At 37.3% G+C, this 12,478-nt stretch overlaps 1 protein-coding gene across 3 annotated transcripts in view; it reads right to left on the reverse strand.

The window, feature by feature from the left end:
* Positions 1 to 12,478, reverse strand: part of LOC141427598 (V-type proton ATPase 116 kDa subunit a 1-like) — a 66,043-nt gene that overhangs the window by 10,517 nt on the left and 43,048 nt on the right. For all 3 annotated transcript variants that reach the window (XM_074087193.1, XM_074087192.1, XM_074087191.1), the window contains exons 3-4: positions 3,963 to 4,130; positions 2,494 to 2,820 (exon numbers count right to left, since the gene is read on the reverse strand). In XM_074087193.1, coding sequence (XP_073943294.1) covers positions 2,494 to 2,820; positions 3,963 to 4,130 — 495 coding nt within the window. The remainder of the gene's footprint in view (positions 1 to 2,493; positions 2,821 to 3,962; positions 4,131 to 12,478) is intronic.

A 12,478-nucleotide genomic window follows, 5' to 3' on the forward strand; every position in this document is an offset into this window, starting at 1 on the left:
CCGCAATATGCAGCCAAAGACCTGTGACCTTACAATACCAATCATCACGTCAGGTATTATACAATAGCTGACGATATTTCCATTTGTTTACTTATAATGTGGACTCACTGCTTTAAAACTAATGTTTCATATTTGTTTTTATAATTAGTGGTAGACTACCAACAAATGTCTATCTGCAAGGTAACTTTTTTGCCATCATAAATTTTGATGTTTTTTTTTTATTTCTCTGGATGGAAAACGAGCAAGTGAGTCTCCTGGTGGTAAGAGATCACCACCGCCCATAGACACCTGCAACACCAGGGGGATTGCTGATGCGTTGCCAACCTAGAGGCCTAAGATGGGATACCTCAAGTGCCAGTAATTTCACCGGCTGTCTTACTCTCCACGCCGAAACACAACAGTGCAAGCAATGCGGCTTCACGGCAGGAGTAGCGAGCAAAATGGTGGTAGCAATACGGGCAGCCCTTGCACAAGGTCCTACCTCCTGCAATGTTGCCTGATTCAAGCATCGATAAAATAACAATTTTACTTATACTGCTATTTAAAATCTATGTTTTGAAACATAACAGTTAATGGCAGGCTTTCTATGTACCTATCATGCACAAATTGTATGCTAGTTCGTATTTTTTGTTTCCATTTCATTCCTTCGGATCGTCTTGAACTCTATTTCTGCATAATTCAGGACTCATCCCATCATAATATCTGCGTAGTTAAACATTGTTTTACAACGAGTTGACGGGCTATAAAAATCTAATGCTACGAAAGGCTAACGACTTAACGAAGAAAAATCAATAAAACACACGGGTTAATGTCCCGCAGTATTTCCCCTTCTGTTGTATACTTGTATACATACGAGGTGACCATGATTACTTTTTAAACACTAGTTTTGATTCCAGATAAGAATCAAATTACATTCATGCACTTTGAAAACATGGAATTGTTAAAGAAAAGCGTTCAACCATGTTTCGGTCATTAGGTGCAGTCGAAACTTGGATCGTACACCAATGCGGTATTTTTAGACGGTAAAAGTAATGATTACTTCCTAAGAAGCCATTTTTACTTTGCTTACTTACAACCTTGATGAATAACACCAAAAATGACTGAGTGCTTAAAAACATTTTAACATGTAACACATGATCTGTGTGTTTTTATTTTGTTACCAATATTTCGCAGTGTTCTTCACATTTGACACTAATATCAATTTTTCCGTAACAAAAGATCGCAAGAGTAAGATTCTATTTTGGAAATTCTGCGCATGAGTCTTTTATTAGATGGTATGATGTTGATAATAATAAAACTGTTAAAGAACATTGCATTATACAATACATAATGTAAGTATTATTTAAGGGAAAAGACTTCAGCTTTGATTTTACATGTGACCTTTGGTATTATTGATCAAAGCTTACAGGGTAAAGTTACAACGTCAAAGTAACTATTGATTTTTAGACCCCCACTTTATAGTAGTGATTGCTTTCTCAATCTATAATTATTTGAATGCTCAAATGTCAATTAGACGCTTTAAATAACTTTGAAGGTGGAAGTGTTGGTTTCAACTAACTAAACGACGCTTTATATTTTACAGTATTATATACATACATACATACATAAAATCACGCCTCTTTCCCAACGGGGTAGGCAGGGTAGGCAGAGACTACACCCTTCCACTCCTCCACTTGCTACGATTCTGGCATACAACTCTCGCTTCCTCTACATTCATCAATCTTTTCATGCATGCACGTCGGTTTAGAGTATTATATTGCATTGTAAAACTCTTTATTGTATGTATGGAATGCCTGGATGTGAGTGCTAACATGGTCAATTTGTAAATTGGGCCACTAAAGCCTTGTCAGATTGCCTCAGGAGAAGTGCATTAGCGAATGTTGGTCGAAAAAATGTCCATCTTTAAAAAATCTAACCAAGGAAAACTATAACGGCTAAGTTTGCTTGAGAATACTTAGTAGTTTATGAGTAAATAGCAGCCTAAGGTATGAAATATACCTAAACTTGGAAGATTCCGTATAAAATACGAAATCCTTAGAAAAATATTACTAAATTTTTTCGTAATGGCTACGGAACCCTATTTTGGGCGTGTCCGACACACTCTTGGCCGGTTTTTATTTGTCACCCCATCACACCGACATAAAATAATAATAATATCGCCGATATAATAATATCTCTTAATATGTACAATTTGTTTTAATGACAATAAAATACAGCTGAAGAATGAAAAGTCACGTGACTGTGTGGAACAAACATTATTGTTAGCGTTCGCAGATGGTTCGCAGAAATCAAAACGTTTGAATGTATTTGGCACTTGTCTAGGCATAATGATTCTTAGGGAAAATATCGGTTACCTATGTTTATTGTCTGGCTTTACTTGTACCTACCAATAAGATATCTTAGTGTACATATTGCTATCGTAATCATTTGGGTGATTAGTTTGAAGTCCTTAAATATAACGAACAGGAACATACTTTATATGTTTCAACTCACCGTGACTGGGTCTTTCAAGAGCTGTTCTATCTGTGCCTGCTTGAAGAATATGTTTCCATGCGAGATTCTCCATAGCATTCTTTCAAAAGACGGCACTCTATGTGTAGCCACTACTCCAGCTATGAACCCTAGATGGCCCAACACTCCTTCGTTGTTGTATATTTGCACAGAGGCTGAAATTTTCCTGTGCGCGCTGTGATCTTGGAAGAATGTCTGCATCTTTTCAATGAGGAGTTTCAGCTCGTTGAGAGACAGGTAATCGGTCTTCAGGTTTTGAGCGTTGCGGGTGATCTCTTGAATTTCAGATTCAATATAGTCTATTCTTTCCTGTAAGTAGAAAAAAGTTGCGAAGGTTAATATTTGATTATTTTATTTATCTTATATACTGGGACGTAATCGTCTCACTAGTCCCATGATGGGACTACTCAATGGGACTAGTGGGACAGACGGCTTTAATCTGTCATCTCCCAGGATAACAGGATCAAAGGAATTTGGGCACAAATTTGTGCCTCTGGGAGAAGACAGGTTAAACGAGCAATTCTTGTACATTTATTTATTACGGGGATCTCGGAAACGACTGATGATTTCGATGAAAGTTTGGTATGTAGGGGTTTTCTAGCTTGGTCTTATCTCTAGGGAAACGCGTGTCTTCGAGTTTTAGCTCGAGCCAAGCTTGGTCGCCCAGGTATTTTTGTGTAAAGACGTTAAACCTGTTGTTTTTTAGGGTTTCGGAGCCAAAATCGCAAAAACGGACCCCTATTTCGGGCGTGTCCGACACGCTCTTGGCCGGTTTTTTTAGTCTACTCGTAAATCGTACTCTCACATACAATCTAAGAAATGATGTTAATACTATCCGACCGAAGCCAATACTCATACAACAATGTTTTAGGCTATCGCGGTCAATACCAATTTTATGATTTAAATTCGGGTTTTGTTCGCGTACCTTGATTTTATAGATGCTCGATATATGCAAATGTGACGGAATATCGAGCTTCTCTAAAATCAAGGTACGCGGAGCACAACCCGAATTTAAGTCATAATACTCATACATAGTGCAAGTAACCCTCAGTCAGAGGTATAGCGATGAAGGACTCTTCAGTCTGTGTTATGGACGGCCAAACCAGTGCTCATAGTGCAAGTATTCCTCAGTCATATCAGGAAGGACTCTCTAATCTATGTTATGGTTGGGACGGAGTCCGGTCTCTTCAAGGTATTGGGCGTTTTTCAATTAGCCGGCCCGGCACCGGTGCCGGGGAAGCAAAAATGTATGAAAATGTATGGCTCGCTTTTTAACTTACTGGCGCCGGCGCCGGCCCGGCGTTGAGTTTCGCCGGCGCCGTCGTCGTCGACGGGGTAGCAAGCTTCCCACTCGGTGCCGGCCCGGCAAAACGGCATGTTGTACATGAATTGTGCTGAAGTCCGTGTCAGTACTGTACCACTCACCGGGCAATGGAAAAACAGCCATTTACCTCAAGTATGTTGATCTCCCGTGGCGTGAGGTTCCTCGGCCCGGGTTTGGGCGGCGGCGGCGGCTCGGGCAGCTGTGAGCCCACCCAGCGCAGCTTACGTTCCATCTCGCTGCAGCGCCGCACCTCGCTCACGTAGCGACGTTGGAAGTCATTCACGTGCGGGTTCAACTGTGGAAGAATTATAAATACAGGTGGTAATTTTTGGGTGATGAACGTGATACAAAATAGGGTTTCAAGCTCAGTTAATGCTGGTCTATGTAACGCACTAGTTCATTTGTTGAATAGTCTGATAAAATTTGCAGTTTCCACACATTGTACAAATTAAATCGCGAACACAATGTGTGGATATTGCAAATTTTATTTGACTAATTTCAGCAAATGAGGGTGCATAACACTGTCCAGATTTATTAATTGAGCTTGAAACGCTTATTTTGTAGGTGGTAGGACCTTGTGCAAGGTTCGCCCGGATTGCTACCACCATCTTGCTCGCTAATCCTGCCGTGAAACAGCAGTGCTTGCACTGTTGTGTTTCGGCGTGGAGAGTAAGACAGCCGGTGAAATTACTGGCACTTGAGGTATCCCATCTAAGGCCTCTAGGTTGGCACGCATCTGCAATCTCCCTGGTGTTGCAGGTGTCTATGGGCGGTGGTGATCTCTTATCATCAGGAGACCCACTTGCTCGTTTGCCATCCAGTTGAATAAAAAAAAATGTGTCACGCTCAAAGCTTCACTGTATAGGCCAGGGAAAGAATACAAAAGGTCAATAAACTTACTTCTTTGGTAGTTACTACAAATAATTACTTTGCTCACCCGCGACCTTCTTCCTTTGCCTTTTCTCTTTAAGGTCGCAGCTGGGAAATGTAATAGTTTGTACCTAAATGAACTAAAAGAATTTCCTTGCTCACCCGCGACCTTACGATAGCTAAGCTAGAGTTAGACTCAATCAACACAACACAACAACAACTGGTAGCATGATGTACGGTTGTGTCACTCTGAGATAAGCTTGGTTGAGTTCGAAACGCGTCAGTGTAGTGTGGTGGTGGTGATAGATGGGTTTGTGTGATTTGTTGTGTTCTTACAAGTGTGGAGTGGAGAAATTGCATGAACACGCCATATTTTGCATAAGCTTAGCTATCGTAAGGTCCGGGTGAGCAAGGAAATTCTTTTAGTTTATTGATATGGACCTCCGCAAAGTAACGCCTGATTCAATAAATTAGTTTGTATCTAGTTCATTGATATGGACCTATGTAAAGTGACGCCTGTTTCAATAAATTATTTAACTTGTAGTTAAATGTACTTTGTTGATAAGGAAGGACCTTCTCAATTAATGCCTGAATTAATCAATTGTAAAAATGACAGTATTACTCTTGTATTAAAAGAAGAAGAAGGAGAAAGTCTGTCGCCGTATTAAGCGTAGGCAAAGTTTTAGGCAACAAGTATTGAAAGCAAGCCATAGTTATTGTAATAACTGTGACTATTTTATTAACCCCCGACGCAAAAAGAGGGGTGTTATAAGTTTGACCGCTATGTGTGTCTGTCTGTGGTACCGTAGCTCTTAAACGGGTGAACCGATTTGAATGTGTTTTTTTTTATTTGAAAGCAGGTTTTCTTAGATATGTTTTGTCAAAAGCGGTTCAGCCGTTTTTGAGATATTGAACTTTGAAGTGACAAAGCCCCCGACTTTTTGTTGGTTAGGTTATTTTCCATACATTAATTATTTATTTTATTAACTTTAATAAATATCACACCATAACACTAAAAACTAAAGAACAGTGAGACTAAAACATGTCTAACAACCATCGCTAGAAAACCTGATTTCAAATAAAAAAAACCGCGTTCAAATCGGTCCACCCGTTTAAGAGCTACGGTGCCACAGACAGACAGACACATAGCGATCAAACTTATAACACCCCTCTTTTTGCGTCCGGGGTTAAAAATACAATGTTGATTCTATGCAAAGAATACACAAAAGAAATAGTATAAGAATCTCGGTTTAAAGATCATTTATTCTCATAATTAATATAGGTACAATTTCGCTGACATGAGAATTTCTTAACTAAAATTATGTATATATTTAGATTTAGATTTAGAATTTCATAAGATTAAAAGAGGTAGTTGTTAACTTTCTAGGATTTTTTTATTCTAGTTTAACTAATTATAACATCCTGCTAACTATACATTGCCACTCTGTCCTTCTATAATCTATATTCCAGCAAAAGATTAACATGCTATTCATTAAAATCTATCCGGCAATTTTAGTGCGAAAGAGTACATACACACATTCACAAAGTTTTAAATTTAATTAAACAATAGAAATGAGCTTAATTGTCCGTCAGGCAGGCCGAGTATATCAATGAGCACTTATTTGCACCGATATTACACAACAGGATGAAGTCATCTACCAACGTGACTGGCTGCAGGGTTTGATGTTTGCGCTGTTTTTATAGTTTATCGAGAGTTATTGTAATGCATGACAATAATCATTATTATTGAAATTATAACTGTTTCGAAGATGGTTAAACTGATCGAATGTTGCCATATATGCTTCCGGATTGAAAGTTTCGTTGCGAACTTCCTTCCGCTGGCGTTCATGTCGTCATAGGGTGTTATAATGTTCTTTATATGTTTTAGTTTTTAAATGGGTCAAACTGAAAAACAGCGTTGCGGCTTGCCGTAACATTATGCTGAGTGGGTCCACTTTATACTATTCGATGTTATTTTTATTTTTTTCCATGTATTGTATTTTTATGTGTATCGAATATGTGTAAATAAATGTTTCTCTCTCTCTCTCTCTCATGTGTGAATGTTAATCCAGTATTGTCTGGATAGGAAAAACTGATCCCACGTATGATTATGTAACTAGAATAGAAATAGAAGTTTTTATTCTTCTACTATTGAAATAATCTTTCAACATTCACCGCTACATCTAAAATTGCCAGCAAATGGACTCTCGACCCTAATAGATTATGAAGACACGATCGATAATATTTCTAATAATTTACTTTGAAGCAGGTTCATTGCAAATAGGTATTCGTATGATGAATACGTATGTTTGTACTTGAGTCTTGGACGTTTGTATATATTTAAGTATATATTTATATCTATACATATACAATGTCTATCCGTTGTCAAGCACTCATAGTACAGCTTTGCTTAGTTTGGGGCTGGGTAAATTGGTGTAATTTGTCCCAAGATATTATTATTATTCCAAATGTTGAATTCTAAGGCAAAATTTCCTTGCATTGTTAGTAATCTTAGCTTATCAAGAATACTGTTTCCGGCTAATTATGGACCCTGAGCGCGAAATAAAATATTATTGATTTTAATTATTGACCTTCTTCTATATACAGCGTTAATTTTGATAGTAAGCTTAAGTAAGTTTATATGAGTATTATAACCTATTTAACCAACAAAAAGTTTGTCACTTCAAAGTTCAATATCTCAAAAATGGCTGAACCGATTTTGGTGAAACATGTCTAAGAACCATCGCTAGAAAACCTGATTTCAAATAAAAAACCGCATTCAAATTGGTCCACCCGTTTAAGAGCTACGGAGCCACAAACAGACACACATTGCGGTCAAACTTATCACTAAACTTTTTGCGCCGGGATTTTTTTAACCCTACACCCTACCCTACAGAGGACTATGTTTACAATGTCAAACTAGTGTTTTCACGTACCTATCTTCGTCAAGTATGTCGCCAGGCAAAGTTGTATTGTCATATAAGTCGTCATCTCGTATTTGTGTCAGCATATCCAGGATGCAGCTAATCTTATGGATCTATTACGTTGGCTGGGGTTGTGTGCGCTGGCGCACGAGCTAGTGTCAATTCTAAGATCCATATTATAGGGATTATGATTGTTTTAAGTTTTGAATTGAAACAATCGGTTAGTACTGGCGTGGCTACATTTCCCGTCGGATTTCCTAAATTTTCACCACTCGCCAACATTTTTGACTTAGCTCTTTCACTTTTTGCCTGTTTCGAGGTAGTGTCTTTTTTAACCCCGACGCAAAAAGAGGGGTGTTTTAAGTTTGACCGCTATGTGTGTCTGTCTGCCTGTGACACCGTAGCTCTAAAACGGGTTGAAATTTGAATGCCTACCCGTTCAAGAGCTACGGTGCCACAAACAGACAGACAGACAAACAGACACATATAGCGGTCAAACTTATAACACCCCTCTTTTTGCGTCGGGGGTTAAAAAGAAATCGTACGTGCAAGGTTACTTGGAGCATTTTTGCTTTATTATAGGAATACTTGATATAATTTAAAAGTACTTACACGAAAGCGTGCAAAAAGTCAGTAGAGCGACCCATCAACTTCGAGACGAATTTACGAGGAGTAACTCATCGAAACGACATCGATATCGAATAGCGTGATAAAATATCGCATGTTTTATTGTAGGCCCCTCCCGGCTAAAATTAGCTCCCATCAATTGGCAGAGTCATTCGGCCACCTCCAGTTTTATGGTCATTTATCTTTTATTCTAACAGTTAATATTTCGGTCACAGTATTGTAGGTAGAACCATAGAGAAAATAAAGCATAAGAGACTTCAAATACACTTCAAAAATATTGTCAGTTGAAATTATTTAAAAAATTATAATCAAATAATAAAAAAAACTCTAACTAACCAACTTACAAATTGAATTTATAAATTCAGCAAGTTACAAAATACAAATATAAATTAGGATTCACATTTTTATTTTAGTCGTTTTTGTAAAAAATAATAATTCATGATTGCAGCTATTGTGGTATTTGTGGTGGTGAGGGTTTATGTAGATCTCAACGTTTGTCAGGAGGTAATCAAAATTAAAACGCTACAGACTTCAAATACACTTCAAAACTATTGTCAGTTGAAATTAATTAAAAAATTATAATCAAATTAGAAATTGAGATAAAATTAAAAATTAAAATTTATAATCAAATTAAAAAAAACTCTAACTAACCAACTTACAAATTGATTTTATAAATTCAGCAAGTTACAAAATAAAAATTAGGATTCACATTTTTATTTAGTAAATTTGTAAAAAATAATAATTCATGATTGCCAGCTATTGTGGTATTTGTGGTGGTGAGGGTTTATGTAGATCTCAACGTTTGTCAGGAGGTAATCAAAATTAAAACGCTACAGACTTCAAATACACTTCAAAACTATTGTCAGTTGAAATTAATTAAAAATTTATAATCAAATTATGAATTGAGATAAAATTAAAAATTAAAATTTATAATCAAATTAAAAAAAAACTCTAACTAACCAACTTACAAATTGAATTTATAAATTCAGCAAGTTACAAAATATAAATATAAATTAGGATTCACATTTTTATTTTAGTCGTTTTTGTAAAAAAAAAAATTCATGATTGCCAGCTATTTGTGGTATTTGTGGTGGTGAGGGTTTATGTAGATCTCAACGTTTGTCAGTTGTGTTTGTTTCTTTCATCATCATCATCCCAGCCTATATACGTCCCACTGCTGGGCACAGGCCTCCTCTCAGATCAAGAGGGCTTGGGCCGTAGTTCCCACGCGGGCCCAGTGCGGATTGGGAACTTCACACGCACCATTGAATTGCTTCGCAGGTTTGTGCAGGTTTCCTCACGATGTTTTCCTTCACCGCAAAGCTCGTGGTAAATTTCAAATGTAATTCCGCACATGAATTTCGAAAAACTCAGAGGTGCGAGCCAGTGGGTCTAGCCTACATTACGTTTGTTTCTTTAATTTTGTACAATACCTAAAGAGCTTATAGGTACAGAAAATACATGACTATAAGTAGTTTTTAACCTATGACATTTCCAATTCGCCGATTAGCTGGGAACCATCAGCATAACCGAAATAACATTCGACTAACGCAGATACTTTACACGCGTATTTCAAATCTTAAATGTAGCTTGTGTCTTTTAAACAAGAACTTATTTGCAGCGGCTTTGGTATTGCAAAAAGGTTGTTTTAGTTTTGGCGACTGCAGAAGCAAGTTGGTATGTATGACTGGTCTCATAACGTGAGACGTGACCAGTGTCGTTTCAATTAAAACATTAATTTAATGGGCTTATGATTGGTAAGGTTAGCGCCATGTCTGAGCCCCAGTAGCGTGGAATGAACATTTTTATTGAAAACCTTTAGACTGAGAGAAGCGTCAGTTGAGTGCCTCTGTCTTCGGATGCACGCCTTTTTACCCGACTCTCCGAAGGAGGGTTATCTTTTTCGAGCGCAGCTTGTATAACTATATTTATATTTATTATGTATGTCTATTTCTTTAATCCTCTCTGTAACTCAAACTCACTCTTTATTGCGTTAAATGTTGTAATGAAGATCTTTAAAAGTAGTAACCTAAACGGCTGCATGGTTTTTAAGATTTAATTTCAAAGTTTTCAAGAAGGTATCATTAGATTCGTCAAAACTGTCAGAGTGATATAAGGTACCTATATAATACGGTGAACCCTTCGTTTGTTAGTATGTATGGATATTTAAACTAAACAATCATAGTTCTAGTCATGGCCTTCGCCCCTCATACTCATAGCCTCACAACACTGACATTTTAAATTGATTAAAATACGACTGGACGAGGGACTTACGACCTCGTTAGTCGCCATTTTACGTTCGACTAGCTGGTCCGCAACTCCAACTGTATCCCGTGGGAACATTGCGCCTTCTTAGGTCACAAAGTCATCATCATCATCATCATCTCGGTCTGTAATCGTTCCAATGCTGGGCACATGCCTCAGTGCGGAGTGGGAACTACATACCCTACATTAAATTGATTCACAGCTTAGTACAGGGTGGTACAGGTTTTATCGCGATATTTTCTTTCACCGCAAAGCTTGTAGTAAATTTCAAATGTAATTCCACACTAATATTTAGCTTAGCTATAATCGAAACGTTGCCAGCTTCTTCGGGACCTTGCCTAAGGGAGCTATAACTCCTAAGTAATTTGTTTTAGGTTTTAGATTTTATTTTTATTGTAAGTTTTTTAAGTTTAGGATAGTTGTAAATAAATAGTTTTAATTTCACACATGAATTCCAAAAACTGACGGTAAAAGTATATAGAAAAGATGATAAAAGTATGGTAAAAGTTGATAAGTATCTGGGGCTATTTACATGGTAAACAATTAACACTAAAAAAAAAGATTTGCTAACAGTTACTAAGTTAACAGTTACTAAGAGTTGCTAAGAGCATAAAACGAGCCATTTTACCCTAGACTAAAAAAATGTTACTTGTAAAATAACTTGAGTGACTACAAAGCTAAGGTCTACTTATAGCTAAAAGTTAGGTGATCTCGTACAAAATCAGTTTTGCAATATTAGCATTATTTTGGTTATTAATTAGTAAGACCGGCAATTTTGCTGATTTGGGACCATTTCGTGACATACAACTTTTTTAAATTTTAATATATTTTTGTTACGCTACGCTATTATGTCACGAATAAATGATTTCTATTTCTATTTCTAAATTTTGGCTTTTTTTTAAGTGAAATCTCTGCGGCGAGGACAGGATAATTTGATTGAACTTTAATTTAAAGTCTCGTTACCGGCGTTCCTTGTTACCGTGTGAACTGAGTTTCGTGGTACTACGCATACAGTTCACGTTGAATGCACAGCCCGGGCGAGCGAGCGGACGCTGGGGCGATATTTACTATTTTGTTCAAGTATGTCCTTGGGTGTTTGCATGTTGTTTTTTTCTTTTATAAATACAGTTAATACCGCATTTCTAACGAGTTAACAACTCTTAATTTTTATCTGAGGGTCGGTAGTGCTCCCGCCAAGTCGAGCAAAACAAAGGCTAGGCTACTTTTCTCAAAGCCACATACAACATTGTTTTCAACTTCCGGTAATTTTGTGTTGGCCCAATAAATGTTTAAAAACGGTCGGTGAAATTATAGTTCAATCAGATTTTTCCGTTAAACTTCAAACGTCAAACTTAGAATTGTAGCCAGAAAGCTTCACTAAAGCGTTATTGTACCCTGTTTTTTACCCGACTGTCCGAAGGAGGGTTATGTTTTTCCCCGAGTACGTTAGAAGGGGTGATATGGTGAATCTTGCACAAAATATTTGTACGCAATATAATATTACGAAGGCTGGGCCGGCGCGCCCCGCGGAGAATTTTGTCGCAGCCCGTAATATTGCAAAGTGTGGTTTGTTTGATATCAACCAACATACACGGATTTACCAAGTGAGTTGAGCGTAATGGAGCACATAAGCTACTACGTTTAGTATTTAACATCACTCACGCATCACTAACTCGTGACTTCTCCCATGTTTAGGTATGTGTCTCCGTTGTTTAGCACTTTTAGTAGGTACAAGTTTTGCTTAGTTTGGGGCTATTTCAATTGTTGTAATTTGTCCCAAGATATTATTATTATTATTTTCAGAAATACCTTCACGAGGTATATTTGTATACAGTATTAATGAACTAAAAATCGGTATATAAATAAGAAAGATTAATAAACCAAACAAGTGGCAGTCGGACTCACATGAATATTCAGCGTTAGCGAAGCTTCTCCCTTGAGCAAAATGCAAAGAAAA

The sequence above is a fragment of the Choristoneura fumiferana genome, chromosome 4 (genome assembly GCF_025370935.1).
Source record: "Choristoneura fumiferana chromosome 4, NRCan_CFum_1, whole genome shotgun sequence".
NCBI lineage: Eukaryota > Metazoa > Arthropoda > Insecta > Lepidoptera > Tortricidae > Choristoneura > Choristoneura fumiferana.